General features: G+C 46.9%; 2 protein-coding genes across 6 annotated transcripts in view; one reads left to right on the forward strand and one right to left on the reverse strand.

Moving 5' to 3' along the window:
* The window catches only part of COL23A1 (collagen type XXIII alpha 1 chain), a 189,091-nt gene extending 166,887 nt beyond the window's left edge, over window positions 1-22,204 (forward strand). Inside the window, exons 1-21 of one of the 2 annotated variants that reach the window (XM_055718131.1) lie at window positions 1,884-4,271; window positions 4,722-4,757; window positions 5,288-5,314; window positions 5,771-5,797; window positions 6,927-6,971; window positions 7,564-7,626; window positions 9,048-9,092; window positions 9,619-9,696; window positions 11,262-11,315; window positions 12,091-12,135; window positions 12,648-12,737; window positions 13,100-13,171; window positions 13,951-13,992; window positions 14,855-14,881; window positions 15,317-15,388; window positions 15,480-15,533; window positions 15,801-15,827; window positions 16,320-16,373; window positions 17,026-17,112; window positions 21,073-21,111; window positions 22,064-22,204. In XM_055718131.1, the coding sequence (XP_055574106.1) occupies window positions 3,993-4,271; window positions 4,722-4,757; window positions 5,288-5,314; window positions 5,771-5,797; window positions 6,927-6,971; window positions 7,564-7,626; window positions 9,048-9,092; window positions 9,619-9,696; window positions 11,262-11,315; window positions 12,091-12,135; window positions 12,648-12,737; window positions 13,100-13,171; window positions 13,951-13,992; window positions 14,855-14,881; window positions 15,317-15,388; window positions 15,480-15,533; window positions 15,801-15,827; window positions 16,320-16,373; window positions 17,026-17,112; window positions 21,073-21,111; window positions 22,064-22,066 (1,266 nt within the window). In that variant the 5' untranslated portion in view covers window positions 1,884-3,992 and the 3' untranslated portion in view covers window positions 22,067-22,204. Of the gene's footprint in view, window positions 1-1,883; window positions 4,272-4,721; window positions 4,758-5,287; window positions 5,315-5,770; window positions 5,798-6,926; window positions 6,972-7,563; window positions 7,627-9,047; window positions 9,093-9,618; window positions 9,697-11,261; window positions 11,316-12,090; window positions 12,136-12,647; window positions 12,738-13,099; window positions 13,172-13,950; window positions 13,993-14,854; window positions 14,882-15,316; window positions 15,389-15,479; window positions 15,534-15,800; window positions 15,828-16,319; window positions 16,374-17,025; window positions 17,113-21,072; window positions 21,206-22,063 lie in introns of those variants that run through there. The other variant, XM_055718132.1, reaches the window with a different exon arrangement.
* The window catches only part of HNRNPAB (heterogeneous nuclear ribonucleoprotein A/B), a 30,054-nt gene continuing 25,244 nt past the window's right edge, over window positions 20,055-24,864 (reverse strand). For 2 of the 4 annotated variants that reach the window (XM_055718136.1, XM_055718140.1), the window contains one exon: window positions 20,055-20,600. The gene's annotated coding sequence lies outside the window, so the exon portion shown is untranslated. Of the gene's footprint in view, window positions 20,601-24,137; window positions 24,843-24,864 lie in introns of those variants that run through there. The other 2 variants (XM_055718133.1, XM_055718138.1) reach the window with 1 other exon arrangement.

Here is a 24,864-nt window from a genome sequence, read left to right on the forward strand (position 1 = left end):
CTCCCTCACCAATGTGCACGTCTGTGGGCAGTGGGGTGGGGATAGCGTGTGTCGGTGAACACACACCTATTGTCATTAGGAATGATGGATTAAAAGACGATAATGCTTGGGGCGGCTTTGGAGGGGGTGTCTTCAGTGGCAGTGAGATGAAGGCAATTAAGGATTAGCTACTGAATATGTTAGAGTCTCTGCTGCTTCTCTTTCTGTCTCAACACCTGCCACCGGCATGTGACAATAACCAAAGGAGGTTATTGCACGTGTGAGTGTGCCTAACGGCAGATGTTGGAGGGCAATTTTGGAGAGCTGAGGATGGAGCACTCCGGGTTGTCATGGGCACTGAACACTGGTTCTTGCAAACGGCATCAGGGAGGTATCAGGCTCTGCAGAGGGAAGAGGGAGTCGTAGCAGGGTGCTGCCAAGGCTGGGACTGCTGTGGCCTGATATTTATGCTTGTACTCCTTCAACATCAAATATATTCCTGTGCCTCTGAAAAGGACTGTGTTTATAAGCCAGCCTGGCGCCCTGAGCTGGCACTGGGATGACCGCTCTGCGCTTATTACCTTAGCTTGCGTGATCTTGTTTCTTACTGACAGTCCAGATGTTTAGACAAATGGTGGGATTGATGAATCTTTGCACACCTGGGCTAGCAGATGCACAGCACCTGTGGCAGCAGTGCCAGGTTTGCTCTTGAGAGGGAGAAAAGGGTCTTCACCTTGCAAGAGGAATGGTCATATCCAGTGGCCCATGCAGCAGGCACCTGCTCGATGGCCAGCACCGATGGAGATGGTACTGGTAATGTCGGCACCTGTACCCTGAGACGCTGCAGGACTAAACACTGACGTGGCTGAACTGGCTGCATAGGGACAGGCTGGAGTTCAGGCTGCAAATGGAAAAGTAGCTTTTTCTCTCTTACTTTCTGCAAAAATATAAGTGCTTGCCAAGCTCACGTTGCAGATTAAAAGGTCAGTGCAGGAAGCGTCCTGCAGAGCTCACAGTGGCAGTCAACAGAGATGCCTATGGATACTTTTTTTTTAATTTATTTATTTGCTTATTTTGGAACTATATGTTGAAATGGCTAAATTGAGTGCTCTAAAGCTGGAAATTGCCAGTATTAAAGGTTTCTGTGCTCTAAGATTCCACTGCTACATGGGGTCAGACCCAATGGCCCGTTACCCCAGTGCCCCACAACAAGATGGTTGGAAGGGTGTAAACATGGAGTAGGAACATGTAACTCCATCACACTTAACTGCTTTCCTGGAGCCTGGTGATCTATGGCCCAGATGTTTCTTGGGCCAGAGATGGTGTCCCTATATTTAATAGCCCCCAGGGCTGTTCACGTTCCATGGGCATCATGTAACAAGGATTGTTTAAAATTAAATGCGTGATGGCTGGACTTGGTGGGTTACGGTGTGTTTGGCCTCGGAGCAAATGTGAATTGTTATTTCACATTAACACAGATAGGACTGGGCTTGGAAGGTGTTTATTTGGATGATGCTCAGCAGCCTGAGGGGTAAGCAAAAACTTTCAGTTCCTGTCTTGCTCCTTGGGCTTTTCTGAAAATCTCACTTAATGCTCTTGTGTAGCTTCATGCACACAAGAAGACATAAAACTGGGTCCTTTGCATCTACCACAAAATGCTTTGCTCTTAGTAGAGCTGCCTTGCTGGTTTCTGTAGTATCTGGAGGGCCCGGACAAGCACAAGGGCTCTGTGTCCCCATTCATTTCTGTGTGGCATCACCTTGGATTTTCTAAACTTCAGGATTTCAATGTTGTTCCTTCCTGAAATGGCTGTATTTAAGTGAGGGCTGAGGTAAATTCTGTCTGTACAGCTTGAAAAAAATCGGGGGGGGGGGGGGGGGAGTGTGGTGTGTGTGTATTTTCCAGGCTTGATTAGTTTTTTCTATCTCACTTTGCTTTTCCCCACCTTTTCTGAGAGGGCTGTGTTAAGACATCTGTGCTCGGTGTACCTGTGCACACCTGCTGCTAAGCCTGTCCTGGGAGGCTGGGCAGGAGGTGGGCTGCCTGTGCAATATTTACCCCCAGATCAGGTTATCTGTTATTTGTGTGGAAGGCTTAAAGCTCCCTGGGCAATTTGGACAAGAGGTTTGTTCCTTAGAAACCTTCCAAAAATCCTCATGGAAGATGTGCTGTGCATTCCTGCAGGGCTCCTCATGGCTTTGCTCCACCCCTTTGGTCCTCCTATGGATGCGTGCAGGGATGGGCAGGGGAAAAGGAGACGCAAGCAGTGTCCTGAGAAAGGAAATGTCTTACTGCTTCACCCTAGATGGAGAAGTGGGAAGGCTAAAAGACAATAGCAATGACTACTGACATGGTCTGAATACATTGTTTTTGCATCATATAAATCGGAGAGATTTATCTGCATTTTGCAGGCTGGGGAATACATCAGTATTCATTTTAGCCTCTGAAAAAAATTATAATATTTGGTCTCGGGAGAAATGCTGGGATATATCCCCTGTGGGGTTTACTGGAATAATGCTCTTTATTCTGCAGAAAGCCCTGCAGTAGGGGAATCCTCTGTACCCTGGCTGCTTTGAATGTCCTATTGTGCAGTAAACTAATGAAAAGATACTTGGTTCCCTCTGGTTACTGCTTAACAAGCTCCAGTGTATCCAGAACGTTCAAACAACCACTGTTGGCTACCTAGATTATTTCTTTCTCATGCATCAGTTAATTATCAAAGAAAAATTGTTGTATGTTGTTACAGCCTTTAAAACTCCTCTTCTGCTGTGCTTTAATCTTAAATTCTTGCTCTTTACTCTTCTGCCTCCCCCTTTACCTGATTAGATGGTTTTCCCCCGCCTCAATCATGGATTTCTGGCTAACGATCAGCTTGTCTTTAGCCGGCGAGTGCTCAAGGTAGACTTAGCAAATCTGCAGCCTCTGGTTTGCTGTGATTCTTTGAGTTGCTTTTGTTTCTTCTTTCTGGCTGATAGTGCACCATTGCTATTTTAAATTGCTGCTACTGTGGCTACGTTCCAGGTTGCTTGTTGGAAACGCGCTTGAGTGAAACCCCGTTGGAATTTAAGGGGAGTTTTGTCATAGTAAAGAGACCTAAAAGTGATGGGGTTTAGCACTTGGTCCTTTGTGGGAGTTGGGAATCAAGCAGCAAAGTCTTATAAAACCTGATATGAACAGTACTGGTATTGTAAAATAAAATGCATTAAAACTAGGGTTGTCTCTACTCTAAATTCGTACTCTAAACGTGATGTTTTAATTAGGCAAAATTCAGTGGGAGACTCTTGACATAATTGGTTGCAGTGTTCAGCATTTGCATAATTTTAAAAAGAATCCTACTGCAAGTGATTTAGGAGCACAGATCTTGTTGAAAGGCCATGGGATTTGTGCTGCTAAGTCACTTAAGGACTTCTGAAAAATCCCACTTGTCCCTGATTTGAGGGTGGACCACATATTAAATACAACGCTCTTACTGCCTCAGTGGTGACCCTTCCAGATGTTGCTAAAAGATTTATGAGGCGGCCTTTCCACGAGCCTTTCCATTGTGCAGCCGCATGGATGTGCCCGGCCATAGCCCTGGGGCTGGGCTGCGGCGGTGGGTCAGGAGCCGATAATGGGGTGGTGGCGCCCCGTGGGGTGCTCCCCTCCGGGGCCACCTACCAAACCCTCGCAGCCACATGGAGGTACAGCTGCTGCTTTTTTCTTTTGCATCCAAGCAATGCAGGGTGCGAGCTATGCTGGATGTTAATCTATGACACTGGCTGTATAGAAAGGATATAACTAAGCGCTACTTTTTGTTTGTGTGGGGGTTTGTTGGTGTGATGCACTAAGCTATGGAAGTGTGTGCATGCTCCATGCCAGCATGTTGTTGGGTCTGGGTTATTTCTGGGCACCGTAGAATTGGTAGTTTCTGCGTAAGCAGTCGCTGGGCAAGGGTTTAATGAGATACAACCTCGTTGGAAGGCAATGAGCAGAATTCTGGTGAAGGAACCAGACCTAAAGGGTGTGAATCAGCCATGAGCTCACTTCCAACCTTCCCCATTGAATTACATCTCTGTGGGCCAGCAGAGGCCAAGGTGCTGGTGGCCCAGGGATCCAGTGCATGTGTTGCAGGCACCTCGCGGCCACCGCTTGCCAGCGCCGCTTCCTCTCACCATGTCTGTGTGAACTTCTTCCAGGGTGATCAAGGTCGAGATGGAGCCACTGGCCCCCCTGGTCCGCCAGGACCCCCAGGTGCTCGGGGGCCTCCTGGTGACACGGGAAAAGATGGCCCAAGAGGACCTCCAGGCCCCCCTGTAAGGACGGGAGATGCACAGCAAGCGCGTGCCAGGCAGTTCCCACCCCAGTGAGGGAGAGGAGGGTGAAGGGTGGTCCCTTCCCGGTGCTGCCACCCCAGCTGCTGGGTCCCCAGCCTGAGCCAGCAGCTGGGCTCGGTAGCTGCTCGTACAGCACAGCTGTGAGGCATGAGGCCAGGGGAGCAGGAGGGGACCTTCCACCTTCAGCTTTGGAGCAAAGGGCTGGACCTGGACCACATATCTGCAGGTGCTGGTTGTAACTCAGAGAGCCTGGAGGAGATCTCTTCCCCCATCTGTAGCCTTTAGATGACCTGTTGCAAATCTCTAGATCACTGGCAATTTCATAAAAAAACAGGCTAAAACATAATGCTGCTGAACATTCTAATTATTGCTGAGCATTTTGGAGAATGAAGGGTAGTAGTTTCAATGTTGGGCTTCTTATTTTTGCAGGGTTTCAAAGGCGAGCCGGGAGAGGACGGCCTCGTGGTCAGTATTGCCCAGAAGCATCTGTGTGTGTGCATGCCCCTCTCCCCCCTCGCTTTTACATCACCCTTCAGCTCGCTGCAGCAAGCAGGCTTGTGTTGGTTGCTTATGGAGGCCAAAAAAAAAAAAAAAAAAACCAGGGGAAATTATAGATGCCCTAAAATGGATGTTTGTCTAAGGGTACCTGTGCCCTGGGGACAAAGGAAGCCAGACTTTGTCCCCTTGGCTCCTCTGGAGGGATGTACTGCTCCTGCATCCCCACTTCTGCCCCTCTGAATCCTCCTGGCATTGTAACTCAAATTCACTAAGGTCTAGCTTGGATTAAAAGGTACTTCCTATACATAAAATACACAAACTGTAAAAGAATATTTATTATTTACTGGGAGCACAGAGAACCTATGGCTGTGAGAAGATGAGAAGCTGGCATCTGTGTCCTTTTTTTTAATGGGATTTAAAGTACTTTTGGAAATGTTTTTAGCCTGTTAAACTCTATTGTCAATAAGAAGTATCCCAACTACTCTTACATTCAACAGGGTGCCAGGGGACCTCCAGGACCAAAGGTGGGTAATAAGTAATTTCTTATTTGTCCAATTTTAACGTGAACTCTTGAAATATTGCTGCATAAGAGGCATGGGGATGAACATACGTATTTTGCACTGGACTTGCACTCATCTGTATATATCAGATAAAAATTTTCTAAGGTGTTGCGTTATCCTTTAACTTGGAGCTGCAAACATCCGAGTATGTCACCTACTCAATATCACAACCACTGCCCATGTTAAAACTTTGAAATGGGGGTGGAGGGAGCCGTGGGGGGCTGGAAGCTGGTGTGCTGTGGGAATGTGCTTTATTGCTTTTGGCGGGGGGGGGGGGGGGGGGGGCGCGGGGGATGTAAAGGTGATCAACGAAAGCCAAATATCTTAATTATACAATTAATTTTGACTATCCATACAGTTGGTAGTATTTTCTGTTATGTCCCTAAACTTCTTTCTCCTCTCTGTTTGTTGCTGTCAAAGGGTGAACCTGGTTTCCAAGGGAAAAAGGTAAAATGTTGATTTTTTTTTTATTATTTTACTTTATTTTTCCTTCTTTGCTTTTCTCTGTGCTCAGCTAGGGAAACCGTTGCCAGAGACCAATGGAGAAGCTGTGGTCATGGTAGTCCATACTGAGCCCGCCCTTGTGTTCCCTGGGTCTCTTGTCCACGCGACCCCGAAGCATGGGCATGGCTCTGCCTGCAGCCTGGTTTTCATTACTGCAAGCAAGCCAGAAGCTGCAATCACATCTGCCCAATAGACAAAGAATAAAAAAGCAAATGCCAAACAAAGCAGTAGGTCTTGAGCTCTTTTGCTCCGATAATTAAAGCTGAACTGAGAAGTGGCTGGAGGCTGTTATCTGCCCAGGGGCCCCCGGGATGGGTTTGAGGTTCCTGGGACAGGCATCGCCACACAGCACCTTGGTCTCGTGCATATTGCTCACTCTCTTAAGGACAGGCACGCTGCTGGGGTCGGGTGTTGACGACTGCGGGAGATTCACACGTCCAAGCTCTCCACATTTTCTTCTGGTGGTGCCATCAAGTAGCAGATAAATCACTGCCTTTAACTGAAGCCAAAGCACTGACTGGCCCAGCCTTTCTCTCTTACTGCTTTGCCCCAAGGCAGATGTGGCCATGTGTGTTTTTCAGGCCAGAATTTAGCTTAAAAAAAAAAAAAAAATATCTCATAACTGGCCAGTAAAATTAACCTCTTCAGCATGTACAAAGTGTGTTTACTGCAGGAGAACAGCAAAGCATGACACAGGAAACAAACATCTCCTCCTGGCAGATGAGTGTGTTGGTGACTTGAAGTCCATGAGGATGGGTGGCAGCTTGCAGGGAGTCTTTGGGACCCCAAAAGCTTAAATGGATTAAATATCTAATTTCTAGTAAAGGTGGGAGAGCACCTTCCCCAGGGCCTGCCGTAAGCAAATTCTGGGAGATGCCCGTCCGCCTCCCCAGGCACAGGGGACCTGCTGGAGCCTGCTGGGCTCCTTGCTGCAGCTTTCCCCTGGCCTCCTGCAAACCTGGGTGGGTCTCAGGTCTGTGCAACACTCGGTGGGGTCAGATGGTGTGTTGGAGCCTAGTGATAAGTGTGTATGAGCTATTTGTGTGTCACTTTGTGTGTTTTGTTTCATCAGGGTGATGACGGGATGCCTGGGGAACCAGGACTTATGGGCCCTAAGGTAAGTTCTGCTCGGTGTCCATCTAATGTATGTGCTCGGCAGCATCTTTTGCTGTCTGGTGTCTTGGCACAGTGTCACAGTTGGGGCAGGCTGAGAAGCACGTGTCTCCCCTGACATGGAAAAAGAACTAAAAAAATGAGAGAGAGGAGCACAGCACACCGCTCTGCCATGGTAGCTCTTCTAGTTAGCAAACGCAAACTTCTGAGAATCGCTATTTAGAGGCTTCTCTTGCAGAAGTAAATTGGGGGGGTCTTGCTGGGGGTGGCCCGGAGCTGGGGTTCAGGCTGTGCGTTAGCACTGCCCAGGTCAGGGAGCAGCGGGCTCTCTGCAGGAGCCTCTTCCAGCTGCTGCAGTTTTGGGGCTAACTTGGGGCTGGACGTACCACCCACAGCCAAACGGTTAAGCCTGAAAGCTTTGGGTTTATCTCCAAAACCCTCCTTTTGCACCTAGGCAATGTGAACTATTTCAGATAAAGCAGAGCTTTGCTCGCTCATGTATGTAAAAGTAAAGATAAATCAAGAAAATTGTAACCTGAAGAAATCTGTTCTCCAGCCTACCCGTATAGCGTTTGTCGAAACGGTCCTCTTTTCAGGGAGAAAAAGGCAGCGCGGGACCCAAGGGAGAGAACGGCACAGATGGCTTGCCAGGACCCAAGGTAAATAAAAGTGCATTAGCCGGGGAGCTGCGCACGGCTCTGCTGAGGCACAGCGTTTCAGCTGAGTAGGTGTTTTAGGTCTTCGCCTTCTAAAAGGCTTGCAAAACGCCCAAACTGGAACAAAACAGGGGGGTGTTAAGTAGCATTTTACCTCTTCCTGGTGATGTAGCCAAAGCTGGATTCAAGCAGAGATCAGTATAAGCGTTTTTAAAATAGTCTCTTTGCATGTTTTTCATTGAGTTGCCTCTCTTCCCCCCAAAAGAGCTAAACCTCTGATCCCACGTTGATCCAATGTATTGATGGCTGCAGTATCGCTTCAAAGCCCAGAGCACTTCATGTGTTTCCCTGTTCTACCGACCTTCACCGCTGCCAAGAAACGCAGTGAGAGAGTCTCGATCCGTGCAGTGGTGATGGGGAGACCCGGACAGCGTTTGTAGGCTGTTATTTCCCCCTTCAGCTGCTTCTTATTTAGTAGGTTTTGGGTCCAGTCGCGTTTTCTGTATCAGTCGTGGCTCCTTGTTGGGCCAGACACTGCGTGTCGTGAAGAAACATGGGCTAAGGCGACCCTGAGCCATTTTTCTTCTAAAACCATAGCAGCAGTGCTGGTTTCTTCCCCCTGGGATCTGCTGAATTGACTTTTCCTATGGAGAGTCTTAGCAATTATACCACTCCCTTTATTTTCTGGAGGGATTTAATTTGGCCAGCAAATGGATTTCCATGGGTATGGCAAAAGGTACTCTTTTTTTTTTTTTTTTTAATTATTATTATTATTATTTTATTTATTTTTTTTAAATCCTGAACTGAACCTCAGGTCACTGCTTTGAGAGCGCTACAGCTCTGCAAAACATCCCAACTTAAAAAAAAAAAAACCAAAACACCCAAAACCGAGAAAAAAAAAAAAATGGGAAAAACGAAGGGGTGGAAAAGGGGAAAGGAAGAAGGGAGGGGGAAAGGAAAAATTTGGCACAGCCCTTTTCCTTAAATTTGCCCTTGAAAATGGTTTAAACGTGTCGGCTGAAGCTTTCCACACGCAAAATTCAGCCTAAAGCAAAGAGCCATGTGAAACTTCAGCACAAAGAGCCAGAGCTTGGCACGCGTGGAGCAGCCAGCGGAGCCGGAGCACGGCACGGCACATCGCCGCTACGGGTGGCTCAGCCTCGCGTGGGCCACGCTGCTCCCTCTGCAACGAGACGTTTTCTTCCTGTGTCAACTATCTCACACCAATGTTATTTTTTGCAAAATACATTTGCTCTGAAGTCAAATAATTTTTTTTTCTAGGAGAAGCAGTTCCTTTTTAGTGCCATACTTTTTCTTAATCTAAAACATACCTTGGCATCTCATACAGTTACAGTATTTTTTAAGATAAATAGCCTATATTTCCCTTGGTCTCTTTGAACCAAAAATATGATTTTGATTTTCAGGGTGAACCTGGTGAGAAGGGAGGAGTTGGCTCCATTGGACCCCGGGTATGGATGTTCAGGGTTTTGCTTTTTCATTTTGGAGTCGCGTATTTGCCTCGACCTGAGCTGTTCCCCACAACTTATTCCTGCTTTATACCTGGCTGAACCGCTTTGGGACCAGTTCAGTGCTAGAAAATCGAGATGGTGCATATTTAAACAAATGATTATGTAGGTACTGAGTGCTGCCGCAGGAGAGAGCTCTGGGAAATGCAGTCAAGTTCAATTTTCTTATCAAGATGACCATCCTGTGACCCTTTGGGCTTTTGTGGGTTTTTTTTTTTTGGCAAGAGGTAAGCCGTGAATAGGGGGAATCAAGTGAGGATTTCTGTGCACTTCTCCGTCCTCCAACTTTAAGCCCTTGTGAGGTTTGGTTGGATGATAATTACAGCTCTCAGACTAGGAATTGATTACATTGGGGATTATCACCTTACAAATACTATCAGACCCTGAGTGTCTGGTCTTTGCTTTCATACCACCTGCTTCTGTCTCACATGCTGCAAAAAGCCTAAATAGGATTCATTCCTGGTTGCAGGGTCCCCCCGGCCTGAAAGGGGAACAGGGTGACACCGTAGTGATCGACTACGACGGCCGAATCCTGGATGCGCTGAAGGTCAGTCCCGCACCAAGGCCACGCCGATTCCTGTGGGTGAACGGGAGGGGACTGAAAAACTGCCGAGCTCTGCCACAGTGACATTGTGGCACCGTGTCTGTGCCTGTCCTGCTTCTCCTTCCTGAGACCTCAGCCTCAGCACGGAGCTGGCCAGGAGGGAAGAGCTTATTGCATTTGGGAGCTGAGGATATTTCGGAAGTACCAGCAAAAACGGTGGCAAAACTCGAGGCTGTGAACCCAGGCTGGGTACCAGGCTCGTGGGACCGAGCTGTGGGGTGCGAGATAATATTCTACAGGTGAAAGCAACCTGACGTAGCCTGTGATATACAAAAAACACCTGATGCAATGTGTGAGCAGCCCAATTACTTTAAAAAAAAGAATAAAAAAAACACAAAAAAAAACACAAAAAAAAAAAAAAAAAAAACCTACCTGCCAGCTGTGGGGTGTTATTTCCAGGGCATGGTGCGGAGCTGTGGGTGTATCCACAAGCAGCGGTCAGGATGCAGGAGGAAGGGAAATGGTGCCCAAGCCCTATCCTGACTAAGCAGCACCCTGCCATTTTCATTAAGATGAAAGAAGCTGACTAGAATAAATACTTAATCACAGACATATTTGAGAACTATTCTAATTGTTTTATAACAGGCTGCAGGGATACACAAAGTGATGGTAATTACCGCTTGCCAGATATCTGCATGGCGTGCAGCTTCGTGAGTGGAGTGTGTGGAGTGCAGTGGGTGGAGAGGCTCCATCAGATGTCTGGAGACTTGTCTGCTGGGCCTGGACCCTCTCCCGTGTCCTGCATGTGGAGATGGCTGAGGGGCACGTTGCTGAGCCTCGCTAGTTTTGCCCTTTTCCTGCTTTCCGTGTTTGCCCACTCACCTGTCTCGTGGACAGAGCTTTGGAAAGGCTTCCAGCGTGGTTAAATGTAACAGTGTTTGAGTATGCAGTCATAGAAAAAGGTGCTTGAGGATTTGATGCTGTTTTGTTTTTCCGCTGAGCAAGACCGTGAGTTTTGCTGTTAGAGATAATTGGCAAGTTGCAAAATATTTCTTCATCCCAGGGCAGTTCCTGGGCTCTGCACCCAGCAGTGCCCAAGAAAAACAGCTTATTTAAGTGCGCAAGGTTTTCCTGCTCTTAGTGCTCACCTTCGTTTCCCCTCTTTAATTGCATTTCCCCGGCTGGTTGTCACTGCTTTCAGTAGGATGCTTCTCCCCATTCTGCCCAGGTCAGCTGGCTGGAGGGGGGAGAATGCCAAGAGAGACCACCGGATCTGGGGCCACACCTCCAGCTGAAGGCACCTTGCCTCTTAGCACACATACCGCTGCACCTGTACACCCAGCTAGCTCCACTCGTGTTTTCTGCATGAACATCACCTGTGCCGCAGGGGCCCTCGGGCCACTTTGTGCCAGCTGAGCTCATCATGGTGTTTGGGCAGCCCCGGTGACACAAGTGCCTGTTGTAGGACGTGGTTGGGAGCTGCTCCCAGCGCATCCCCAGCAGCACAAGGACAGTGTGCCGTGTTCCCGTTGGACATGCTCATACCCGTTTTGTTTGCTGTGTTTCAGGGCTCGCCGGGTCCCCCAGGGCCACCGGGCCCCCAAGGTGCTCCAGGTCCCAAGGTGAGTCCAACCTCTGCCGTGCCAGATGGTGTTCTTAGTGGTCCTTAGTGGCTCCACATGTAGCAAGTGTCTCCCAAGCCAGAGCAAGGCAGGCAGCGCTGCCTGCAGAACTTGAGGCTGTGCATGGTAAAGGAAATCTTCCTCTGGCTGAAAAAGGAAGTTTTTATCCAAAAGCCAAAGTTTTGTTGACCTGTGTCTGGTCTCAAGCTTCTTCCAGAGGATGCAGTCTCAGAAATGAATCCACTCCCAATCCTACACCTGCCAGGTGAAATCCTGGCCCCTCTGAGACTTCCTCGTTGCACAGGGTGGGAAGCAGAAGTAAATGGGAGCAGCAGCTGTGAGGAGGGGCCGGCAGTGCCACAGGCTGTGCCCAGCCACCCTCCGTGCGCTGCTTCCTGCGCCAGCGCTGTGTCCGAGCGGGACCGCGCTGTCCCCCTGCTTCACAAGTAACCCACTAACCTACAGGCAGCTCTAGTTTCTTTAAAAGAAGAACTTAATTTACAGAAAAGCATTTCTTGGAAGAACAGGATGGGACAGGATTTCAGTGCCTCTTGAGCTCTTCATGTCGTCCAAATTCAGATGACAAATTTGGATGAGCTGGTGATGCCAGCACGTCACTGAAACCTCCTTGCTGCTGCTCCTGAACCTGGCAATGGCAAATCCATAACCACAGTTGTTGATACATGTGAATAACGTATTTCCTTGCACAATGCTTTCCCGAGGTGATTTCCTGATTTAATTTACCACGGGCTTCCCTTTCTTTGTGTCGCTTCAGGGAGAGCTGGGCTTGCCGGGTCCCCCTGGGCTGGATGGTGAGAAGGTGCGTGGGGCATGGCTGGATCAAGCAAGAACTTGCAGGAGACGAGTTAAAAAGGAGTTTACTGTTTGTCTGTGAGAGCTGTCGCTGTGAAAATCAAATCTCAGCCTGCCAGGCACAAGGCTGAGACTTGATGTGATGTGTAATGTTCAGCTGCATCTCCTTGAATTAATCACCCTTTGCCTATGGCCCCGTGCTCGGCTATGAGCGTGCAGATGCTGCTCACTGCTACATCTGCCAAGCTAAAGGGGCTCCTTTTACGAGTGGTTCATCAGACACTGTCTCATATTCTATTGTAAACCTTCCCAACCCTAAATGGCTGCAATCCCTCCTACAGCCCAGCCAAATTCTGCTGTGCCCACAAAATTGGTGTGTGTAAATTTTAATGTTAAAACATGTTTTCATGAGCTCATGCTGCAATATGAAGAGCAGCAGCAGAAAAACAGAAATGACTGTTGCGGGGTAGGGAGAGACACAGTTTTCTCTTAAGCAAATTGTTTTCTGTAAACTTCCAGGGTCCAAAAGGAGCGAAGGGTGACCAGGGCAGCGCAGGGATCACAGGACAGAAAGGAGAGACAGGAGAAATGGGCTTAGCGGGTCCGCCGGTACGTCCCTCTTTGTGTCCCTGCATGTCAGCTGCTTGGTTCTTCAACGTAATAATTTCTGCAAATGCTCAGAATATGGCCAGGTCTGCTGATGTAAGCAATGGCCTGTCCCCACGGCATTACTGGGGAGCCGAAGGATGTGGGAGCTTTGAATTTTCTTCACTAATGATGATGATGATAATGGCTTATGCAGGTGATCTATCCTGGTAGCAAGGAGGAGAAAAATCTTTTCTCAAAGTTCCCTGGGGATGAACATGAGCTTTGCTTGTGCCAAGGCTGGAGTTTAGAGGAACACCAACATATTGTTCTCTTTTGCTTTCCTGGAAGATGCACCACATCAGTGTTACGTCTCTGTCTTTTAGGGAGCAGAAGGGCCAAAAGGAGATAAAGGAGAAAAAGGAGACACCGGGTCACCGTGTTTGCAGAATAATCATGTAAGATCTTGGCAACATAAAGCCTCTTCCACAGTGTGGGGTCAGGTGAAGTCAGGGCGTGCAGGCTCGGAGCCTCCAGTCCCGTACCCATCGGCGTAGCAGAGGGGAGCAAAACCCAACTGTTTGCTACAAGAACTTTCAGATGCATCTAAATGGGGTTTGTTCGTTAGGGAAGAACACGCTGCATGCTCAGCACTACGGAGTTGTTTTAGATTTTGCATTGATGGTGGAGATACTGGATGCTGCTTTTATAATTGTGTTTTGTTCTAAAAACATATTGGGCTCCTTGCAGTTTTATAGGATTTCTACATCCTTTTTTCCTTATTCATGCCTTTTGCTTGGAAAGGAAAAAAAAAGTTACGGGTTTTAATAGTTCTTGATGGAGAGCTCTAACTTTATTCTGGAGGGGGTTGTTGTTGTTTCTTTGGGGGGGGTGTATTTGGGTTTTAGTTGGGTTTTTTTTTTTATCAGAAAGGCTGGTTTCCTCTGGTCTGTGCAGAAGACTGTGTCATCTTCCATAACATCCATTTTGCAGCTGGCAAATACACAGAGCAGCATGGGCCATGCCGCTCATTTCGGAGGCTAGCCTGCTTCATGTGCTGAAGATTAATTTATTTATAAATGCTACAAGCAACTCATTGATTAGCAGATATTTTGATTAAAGCTACTGAATCAGAGGGCATTAAATCATGATTCTGGGCCATGTGAGCTTTTCATTCTCAAACTGTCTTCTCCCTGTGCCCAGCCCTGTTAACGTGCCGTTTAATTCCCTTGTGCAGATCATACCTGAGCCTGGACCCCCTGGATTACCTGGCCCTATGGTAGGACTGTGGAAAGCAGCTCGTGCAACTGAGCATTGCTGTGGATTTGTTATTGCATGTGATTAGTTAAGGCTGGGGGTGGTTTGCTCTGTTTAATTGTTGTGTGAATCTGGGGAAAAAAATCAGGGAAGAGCTACAGGGTTGTGTGCTGTCTTTGGAGAGGTGGAAGCAACTTATTTAGGAGAGTACATCAGCATTTGTGGCACATTTTGCAAATAACCAAGTTGTTCCTTGGGACAGGGAAAAGATAAAACCTTGTGGGATGGGAAAACCTGCTCCCCATCACGATGGTCCCTGTATTCCCATAAATTTGCCCAAGTCAGTAAGTTTTTTGCCATCAGCTGCAGTGGGAGAGGATGCAGGTGGTGATGAACACAGAGAGAATTTTTTTATGCAGACATCTACCATGCTCCAAAAGGCTTGAGGAGCTGTCAAAGGCATCGGGAAGGTCAGGATGCCTCCCCTGTGTCCAAGATGTACCTTGGAGAGACCATGCTTCAAATCCAGGCAGCTTTTGTACTTGGGAAGTGTCCCCAGCCCTGTCCAGGCTTGGAGGGCCACTGTGGCAGGGTGCTGCCCTCCGGACTTGCTGTCACTTGCTTCAGCAAAGCTTTTGCATGGCTCCCGCTCCCCAAAGCTCATGTTACAGAGCTTTATTGTTGGATGTTACGCAAAGTGGTCCTTTTCCGTTCCTCCTCCCCCTGATTTGACGTCGAAGAACCAAATAAACTGCCACCTGTCTTGAAAAGAAATATTTGGCCATTGTCACCCATAATTTGAGGAAGAAATAGTTTAGGAAGCAAACTTTGGGGTTTGTTTTTAAATTCTGTTTTTTTCAAATGCACCATTGTGTTTCCTGCAGGGTCCTCCAGGAATCCAGGGGCCTAAAGTAAGTCAATAAATTAAATGTCACCCACTGTTTCCTGCCTGCCAGTGCATTATTTACAGGCTCACAAAGGCCTGTCAGCTCCAGGGACTGATTTTGTTGTCACTGTTTGTGACAACACATCCCTTGGTTGCGCTGTTCAGCAGTTGGCGTTTTGGAAAACAAGCCGGTTTTCCTTCCAAACATATTGAAGATCTTAAACCCTCCTCCAGCAGAGTCCTGACGGCCGGCAGCACATGCCAGCCAGGGTTTCCAAACCTGCAGGCTTAAACCTGTATTTTCAACTGTTTTCTTATATGATTCGGTCAAGAGAAAAACGTTACCAGCAGTGTGGGTATAAGCATCCCAGAAACGTGGTAGGAGGCGGTAGATGCGTGGGGTGGCTCTCCTGGGCAGAGCTGCCAGGTCTTCATGGTTGATACTGTTTCGTTTATGCAGGGCTTGGATGGTGCAAAGGGAGAAAAAGGTGACAGCGGTGAGAAAGGGGACCACGGTGACACAGGACCTGCTGTGAGTTGTCTTCCCATCTCTCGTTTCTGGCTGTTGACACAAACCTGCCTTACAGCAACCATGCCAATGCCTTATTTCTTTTTTCTTTAAGGGTCTCCCGGGAGCTCCAGGGCTCATCGGTTTACCCGGTACCAAAGGAGAGAAGGTAAATCATTGGTGTGGGAAAGGAGTGGTGACTTTGTGGTGTTATCCTAAAATAGGGGCTGTAAAATCCTGCTATGGTGGGTCCAGCCAGAACTGCCGAGCTGGGCTCGTACTGGCACTATCCCGATGCGTGGTCAGGAGCTCCCCTTGAACCCCAGGGGCTGCTGGGCAAGCCCATGCTATCCCTACCGTATTTCACCAACTGGTAGTAAGTTTGCAACGCCAAACTCAACACGGCACATCTTAATTTTTATTTTTACAACTGCAGGGAAAGCCAGGGGAGCCAGGATTGGACGTGAGTATGGAAAACATTAACTGTGATATGTAGAAGCACGAACAACACGCATGTAAAGGCCATCAAATTGCTTGAGATTGTTGGAAAAATATGTATCTAACACTGCATAGACTACCTTCCCTTAAACACGATGCCTATGGAATGATGTCTGCAGGAAAGGGCTTAATTCGGGCCAGTTGCCAAACTGCTTCCACTGCACAGCAGTAACTGCTCAGCTAAAGATGCTGCGGGGGGGTCCTTTTCCCATTGAGAATAGTTGGATTCGGTGAAAGGAAAATCTCCAATAGCTGTAATGATACTGGGGTATGGTAAAGCACTAGCCTTCCCAAGAAATTGCTGACAAGTCAACAGGAAGAAAATGTCATAATCTTCACCATGGGAGGATGGGTTGATCCCTGGAGATTGCTCGTGTTGAACCGAGATGTCAGGATGTTTGCACACTAAACTTACCATCTTTTTTTCCCTCTGCCACCTTAAAAACTGTTATGATAGGGTTTCCCAGGTCTCAGAGGAGAGAAAGGAGAGAGAAGTGAAAGAGGCGAGAAGGTAAGTGGCTTACGGCTCCGGAGAAGCCCACGGGGGCAGGACAGGCCCCTTTTTCCAGCAGGCAGGATGCTGGCCCTGGGTGCCGGTTCCCTCCCCAGCCTGGCAGTGTTCCTCAGGTCGCTGCTGTGTAAGGCCTGTTCTGTAGCACAAGTATTTGCACGGTCCCGGTGTAGGGCAGGACGTGCAGTTAATTCCTACCCACTTGAATTAACTCAAGCGTGCAGTTAACTCCACCAGCGCAACCACTGTGGGGGAATGGAGCAGGCTGACAGGTCCAGGTTGCCAAGAATTGCTCGTTTTGGTTTATAGACCTTGGAAATGGATCCAAGCCAAAGGGTTTGTTACAGGGATCCTTAAATAAAGGGGTGCCCGGCTGAGCGCAGCGGCTGGAAGCTGGTGATCCCAGTCAGACACCGACCTGGTTTCTAGCAGAAAGCAGTCATTTAGTCATTGTGCTATAAAATTGCCTATTTAAAAAAGTCTCCACCCAGCTTTAACTGAAGATTTTCACAGTGATTTAATTACTCAGCTGAGGTTACACTAGTGCAAGTGTCCCTACGCTGGGTGAGGTGTGCGACTCTGCAAGTGCTGTGTGACTTAAAGCCGAGGTGTTTCCCCTCTTGTTCCTGATATTTTCCTGTTGTGCCAACAGGGTGAGCGAGGATTACCGGGGAGAAAAGGAGCCAAAGGGCAGAAGGGGGAACCAGGCCCTCCGGGACTGGATCAGCCTTGTCCTGTGGTACGTCTTTTATTTCACTCACCCTAAGCGTGCGTTGCCAGGACTGACGGGGAGTTGCAGCTTTGCAGCCAGGGAAGAGGAGGGAGGACTTGGTAGTTCTTTATTTTGCAGTAAATCAGAGCAGATGGTTATTGTTTTCTCACGTTTCTTAATGGTTTGTTTTATCTGCACTGCTGGAAGTTCACTACTCGCTGCAAGGGCTCCACACTGGCCAGATGGGAGCAAGCCATAGCAGTAAAAATAAAGAATCTTTGTGCAGAGACCTTCTTATTGTAGTCGGGAACAATGGGCTTCAGTAAGGCTCTTAGGAGACAGCGTGCCCTGGTCAACCTGCCGGCCTGGCTTCTGGGTACATTTGCAATGGGGGAGTAACTCCACGCCGTGGATGGGAGGCGGTTTGAGAACAGGGTCGGCTCCATCCCCTCACCCAGCGAGGGCCGAGCCTGGCTCCGGCTCTCCCGTGTGGGGAAGCGGGTTGGAGCTGATGGCATCTTAGTCCAGCCAAAGATCCGTGAGGGATGAGCTGGAGCTCCCCAGGCTGTCAACAAGTGCCGCTGGGAGAAGAGACCTCCCCGTGTTTCTCGGCCTGAGAGCAGCTCACAGCTCAGGTCGGTCCCTTCCCAGACAAGGTCGCGGGCCCCTGCCGTGCCACAGGTCCACAGAGAGGCTTTCCAGGAAAGCTCCTGGGTGTTTTGAGCCTGAGAAAGGTGGATCTCCCAAGTCCAGTTCCAGAACCTCTCACTCCTTTGAAAGGGCCCAGGAAATTAAAAAACAAAACAAAAAAACCCTACACTGGTTTACATGAAGTGATGTGGCCTGGTAAGATTTACCTCCCTTTCGTTACTATTTTTCATGTAACGACTAACACCAGAGAGATCCTCTCCCTAAAATGCTTTGAGGCTGCAGGAAGAAAAGAGTGAGTTGTATCAACTATTGAACTGAACTACTGAAATGTGGTTGTTAGACCTTAGTTCCGAGGCACCTAGCCAGTAGTGCCAGGTACCTGCCCCAAAAACCCATTTCTTGGCTGAATTGTCTTTTTCTCACCCCGCCAGCACAGCTGTGGCAACCGAAGCTGTTGCGTAGCTCTGCCACACCAGCAAAAAGCTCCCTCAGTCAATACGCTTTATTTTGCTTGGAGACTGAATGTGACCTACAGTTAATTTTTTCGTTTCTGACGGATCACCTTTCCTCCCTCAACATATTGGATGATTTAGCCTTCGTCTTTTTCGCTGCGCCGTTACAAACATGAAGCTCTGGTTTGTGTGTAGAAGATCTTCCCCAGATGACAGACTCTGTGTCTGTGAATTCCCCACCATGAAACCGCTCTGCTGACTTGCCATGTCATCAGAAACGGAGGTGTAAAGTTCTGGAGCCATCCTCCTCTTCTGCTAAAATGAGTAACTCCCGTGCCCTTTATCATTCTCACCAAGCAGTTATTTTTTCGAACAGGGAGATGGTAGCGTTGCAGGCAGCCAAAGGGACCCAGGTGTACCAGGCCTGGATGGGGTGAGCGTGCCCTGCCCTTTGGTACGGTATCTGCTCGCTTCCTTTCTCGCATGGCTTGTGTGTGCTTCTGCTGTGGCCAAGCCCTGTCTTGAGCAGCAAATCCCTCCAGGATTCCCTGAAGGACGCAAAGCAGCAGAGTTGAAACAAGATGTTTCACTCTGGCGTTCAGGGAAGGATGCCAATGTGTTGTGCCGCCTTCTTCCCAGTAAAATGACTTTAGATAAGGCGTGTAAGCAATGGGAGATCACGTGGGGGATGCTTCCCGCTGTGTGGTATCAGATGCTAAAATTAGTTCTGGTTTCTCTCAGCACCTATGGCCCAGTTTGGCTCCCCTCGTGCCTGTGCTGCAGCCCTGTGTCTCCAGGGTTTTGAAAAGCTTTTCTGAAAAACACTCTGCAGAGCAGAGGTCAGCGGCACTCGGCAGCCGAAGGGCATCTGCTGCATCAGCACGCAGCGCTGCCCCGCCGCGCAGGTTGAAGTCCAGCAGTTACACAGGAAGGTTCGTGCTCTGCTCCCCGAAAGGGCTCTGCACAACTAGTTATGGGTTCGTTGTTTTATTTTCTTTTTTTTTAGCCATAGAAAATGCTGCATGGTAGATGATTTGCAGTTGTCTTCATAGAAACAAAAGGGCAGTAAGCTGTCTCTCTTTCAAAAAGTTAAATTACTTTCGTATGTGTCAAAGAAACCAATTACTAGCAGCAGGCCCACTACAGCTCTTCCTACTTACTCATCAGAGATGCTACATTTACCAAGTATCTCTCATCTTAACTATATAGAAGACACAAGTCCTATCTGTATTGAAGGCGTTGTAAACTGCAGTAGGTGATTTCTCCAATATGTAACTGCTGCCCGACTAGTTAGTAAAGCACTTGCACATCTTCCTGCTTACAGATGTGAGGGTGAGTTGCATGTTGGTTGGGAGTGTTGCTTTTGTTCTCCACCCCACCGCGCAGTGGAGGCTTGCTGGGTTCTTGGCAATGGCTTTCAGTCCAGAAGCATGAGCATGAGCCTTACACACAGGTTGCAAAGCTCTTTGTACGTTTGTAAGTAATTTTGGAATCGCTCGAGTGAAACACAGTAGAAAGGCACGGAATTTTATGGTGGCCAAAATAATTATTTTTAAGTGCACAGGAAGAAAAAAATAAAAGCCCAGGGCAGACATCAACCCTGTGCCCATCGGGGTTAGGATGTGCTTCGACAGCAGGTCAGGATCTTTCCAGGTCAAACATCTGCTCTGCACCTTGTCCCCTTTACCCTTCAGCCCCAGACAACTCATGCAAATGTGCAAGCTGCACTTCTTTTTAATGAACACTTATGGACCAAAATATTGACTGGTATCAGCAGAAAAATATGTATGTTTTCTAACTAATAGGGAAGCACGTGGAAATAACTTGACCTGTTACACTATGAGTAGCTGGACAGGGTAACCTTACTTCACTGCATCTGTTTTATTGGGCATAGGCTATTTTACATATAAAATCAATACAGAATACAAAAAACGTGATGACTGACATATACAGTAAAAAGTGTAAAAATTCATTTTTGACCTGTTTTTGCACTAGCAGCCATCTCCGCTGCGTAGGCATCCTCCTGGCTTCCCACCCCTAGTTACTTTGGAGGTGGCTCTGCAGGGTCAGTGCATGTGTGCTCTCTGTAGCTCCACATGCAGAAATTCGTGCAATCAGAGATCCAAGAGCCTTAAAAAAAATCCAGCATGGGAAAAGGCAGCTGAAGTCAGCTATTTCTTCTAAAGTATCTTGAAAGAGTTGGTCATACATAGTCCATTCCTCTTCTAAGGGGCTCCTTCCTTTTCAGTGTGTTCCTCCTGGTAAGTAAGCTCTTCTGGCTTTCTGATTTCTGTATGTGTTTCTTGTATCTCCATCAGAAAAAGACAAATATTTTCACTCCCTTTGCATAGCCCATAACTCATCCTATTTCATTCAGTTCAGCAACTCCAGGTTTCTTAAAGAAACTAAGTACTGCAGGACCGAATTTAACACAATTAGGTTAGCATCCGGGAAGAAAAAAAAAAAATTACATCACCGTCCACCAAACTGAAAAGCACACATTAACAAAAAATACACTTCTGCCTCATGCTTTCCATATATATATATATATATCTGATTGCAAAAACCACTACCTTATAAAGCAGATTATGAAGCTAACTAAACTGTGGTTCCATATTTTTATATTTATTCACATCTTTTTTGTTTAAAAGAAAAAGGAAGTGTAGGTTTGGATTTATTTTTTTTTTACCCTGGGTTGTATTCAGTTTTGTGCTGAGACGCACAGAATACATTGCCTGCATATTTTTTTTTTTTTGTGCACATACAGTAAATGGGTTTTGCATGGTAATTAACGGTGCTACTAAACATTTCATCGTTGTGAAGACTGAGCTTCAGGTTTTTTGGTCTGTCAACAGAAATTAAATCTGCAAATTCAATTTTGCAGGGCCCAGACGGACTGCCAGTAGCAGGATGTTGGCATAAGGTACAGTAGTAATAGTAACTGTATATCCTTGAACAGGTCCCGAGTAATTTTGTTTGCTGCATGGTGATCGTTTGCACTCCTTTACACAGCAGATTATATGCCTGGCAGACGTAACGTCATGCCTTGGGAGAGCAGGATTCCACTAGCTTCGTGTCTTGTTCCCCAGAGCTGTAGACTGGTGCTAGGAACACCGCTCCAGAACCTCGCTGAGCATGAAAAATTGTTCTTGTTCACACCGTCGGTAGCAGTGCCTTGTGCCTGGCTTGTATTACAGCCCAGGCAGTTTAGGAACTACTCGTGCACACACTGCACCACCCTGCAAAGCATGCTCGTGTTGACTTACTCAGCCCACACCTTCTAGCTGAGACTTTTACGCTGGGTTACCTCTTTGTCCCCAAGTTGGAAAACATTTCTCTCCAAACAAAGGCTTTTCTGCCATTGTAATTATCAACAACCACTACGCTGCTGCAGGGCTCGCATCAGTAACCTGGGTGCAGGTGGCCAGGTAATTCATACAGTCTCATGCACCCAGAACAGCCAGGGGTTGTAAGTGCTAAAGGCAGCCCAGGAGAATGAGGAGGAACCTGTGTCCCGTCCCCCCCCGTAAGATCAGGATTTGATCCAGACTTGCAGAAGGATGCTGTAACCTCATTCTCTGACAAGGGTATATGACACTGAAGCTGAGTGGAATTACTAACCCAGTTTCAAACATGTGGTGCACGGAAACAGTTCAAGTTAATAGCAAGCATGTTACTAACTGGTTGCAAACTCTCAGTTAGAATGTAAGCATGCCCTTAGCATATAAAATGTTTTAATTCTGTGGTAAGTCGTTTGGATGTACTGTTAATATTAAATCTGAATGCCAATCCTTATAATATTAACAATAAGATTAGTAAGTGTAATGAATGGAGCGTTTCTCTTTGATTAAAATGTTTGTGTGTTCTTTTTTCAGTGATCTCTAACCACGAAGCACAATATGTAAATAATGTGATATATTTTGATCTTTTTAATTTTTTGTATAAAAAAAGGAAAAAAAAAAACTTTCAACAGTAATATATTGACCTTTTTTTATACTGGATTCTGTCATTTATGGACTTTGAAAATATTGTAAAGCTCCCAAACCCGTAAGAAACGCATGATAACGTCAGGATTTGGTAAAGGTACCAATGACAGCAGCTGGGAATGAACAGTCTTTGCTGCTAATGTTGCTGCGTGAACTAACAGTACTGAGACAGCCTGTTGCCTCGTGTGCCTTATCGCATGAAGGAGGGAGAAATCCCTGTCCTAATTTGGCTCTCCACTCTGTATTTGCATTGCACATGCACACTCAAAGGGAGAAAAAACCTGGCTGAAAACAAAGAAGAAAAAAAGGATGCAGCCCTAGAAATGAAAAAAAAGCTGCTGTATATCATCTGGTCAAACAAGAGAAGAACTTGCAACTTGCAGAGAAAACACAGCCAAGCTCCATTCGTTGCTACCTGCTGTTGATCTGATGGAAATAGCAATTCTTTGGCTATAAGAACAACCTCGACTACCTGTGGTTACTTCCACTACTACCAAGAAACCCTTTTTGTCTCAAGAGGAGGCACCTCTGGGTCCTGTTCTGGGGTCTGTGGCTGAAGATGTGCAAGCACTTTGTTAGTGTGGAACCCAAATTCCCCAAGAAACTTCCACTGCAGGATTTCGACACACAAAAACCTAGCAATACTTTTAGCGGAGAGTTGCAGGACAGAGGTGGCTCTGCTAAATCTTTTCTTAAACAACGGAGCACGTAACATTGCTGTTGGGGTTCCCAAAACTTGGGAGTTTGGCGTATTTAATTGTCTTGGTTTGTAGGGTTCATTTGCATTTGATTTTTTTTGTGGTTTACATGGTTTTAATTGTAAACTCTGTAACTCTGCACGCTCCTCTTGCCCTCTTCCTTTTCTCCCCCTCTTTTTCAGTCTCTTTTTTGAAATTATCTCATCTCAGGCACATCCCATGCAGAACAGGGTAATGAATAAAAGGAGGATTACGATTCTGGTATCTGCATATGGCATTAAGTGAGATCAACTAAAAATTTGCAAACTATTCCACTGTTCACATTTTTAAAGATGTTGAAGTGAAGGGCCATAAAAAATTATTTCAGGGAGGAAGAAAATGGCTTACAGCCCAGTCTGTTCAGCTTACAATGAGGATCAAGGGGCAATCAGATTCCTTTGCAGGGAGGAGATACTTTGTATTAACAAGTTCTTAAACTGAACAGACCAAATGTGCAACTATCCCTCTTCTAATGGGTGGAAGTTGAAGCTACATAAAATCCAGTAAAGCCAGCCATGGATTTTTAATGGTGAGACTGGTTAATCCTAACCAGATCAGTGATGCAATCCCCTTTTGATTTAACAGATAATTTCTGGAGGCAATACTTTAGCCCAATACAAGATGCTAGGCTCTGTGTTAGGAGTCTTAGGTGAAATTAAGAGTCTGACCATGATATCAAACCAGTATCTGGGCTTTGTGGCCTTGACTTTATGAGAACACAACAGGGAGTCATTTTCTGATGCACTGAGCAGATCCGAACCCTCTGTTATGTCCTTGTCCCGCTGCATCCCTTACTGCAGCTACTGCCAGAGAGGACCTGAGAGGCACGCGACCGTCCAGGAGCAATCCTGCCCTGTACAGCTGAACTACAGCTGAGGTAGTTCTTGCTCCGATATTCCGAAAAACAGGAGGAACATGCTCCGTGCAGGTAGGGTGACATTTGACTGATGTCTGTGACTGGGTCCTAGGTGTCCTTGAGCCCTTTTGTCAGCTGGGAGCGTTTATTAGCTGCTGAAATGGCCATCTAACTTGGTCGGTGTGGACAAGAGACTTACGGCTGTGGGTGGTGAACCTTTGTTACCTGCCTCTGCTAGCAGCTTAGGGCCTACACAGACACACTGCTTGCTTTGTGGCTATAATTTGCATCTTTACTGATGATTTTCTTGGTAACCATACAGATTAAATCCATGTAAATTCAGATCAACTAACAAATCAAGAAACAAGAATTATGTAACTCAAAACAGCAATGAAAATGCATTTTATTTACTTCCATTTCATGTTGTTAGCTATCACTTTTGGTGTGGGGGTTTTTAAAGGCATAGGGAGCAGCTGAACAAGCTCCCGTTGGCTTTTAGTGCTTTTGAAAAACCCCTTTCCTGTCCCAAATTAAAGCTAGAAATCTTCTTCTGTGGAAGGTTGAAGGCAAATCTCTCACTGGTGTCACCGGGAAGAAGATCTGTAATTGTTCCCTTAATGTACAGTTGCTCTTCCCATCTCCCCCAGTCATCTCCAAACTAAAAGCAATTCACTACTCCACACTGTGGGCTTCTACACTCGAAATCCCTGCATGTGTCCTGTTCATGGAACCTCTATCAATATCAATGAGAATTCAGTCCCCAGAATGACTGCAGAAAGCACAAGAATCTGGAAGTGTCCACAAACAATCTACAATGCAGATAGAAAAGTCTTGTTTTACATACGCTGGCAAAAACTAAACAGCTTTCTATCTAGCTCCTACTTGAAGAAGTCTGATATCACTGAAGCTACAAGACAAGCTAACCTCCAAAGCTTATGAAATTATATTAAAATTTATATTTTCTCTGAGGAAATACCCCGAAGTCCTATTATCTTCAGGTAAACAAGTCAGTATTCCGTCTTCAACTTGTGGAATATCCAGTGCTTGTAGGCATCAACTGTGACCACTGCCAGGCCTGCAAAACATTGATACAGAAT

This window comes from Falco cherrug, chromosome 8, assembly GCF_023634085.1.
Source record: "Falco cherrug isolate bFalChe1 chromosome 8, bFalChe1.pri, whole genome shotgun sequence".
Taxonomy (NCBI): Eukaryota; Metazoa; Chordata; class Aves; order Falconiformes; family Falconidae; genus Falco; species Falco cherrug.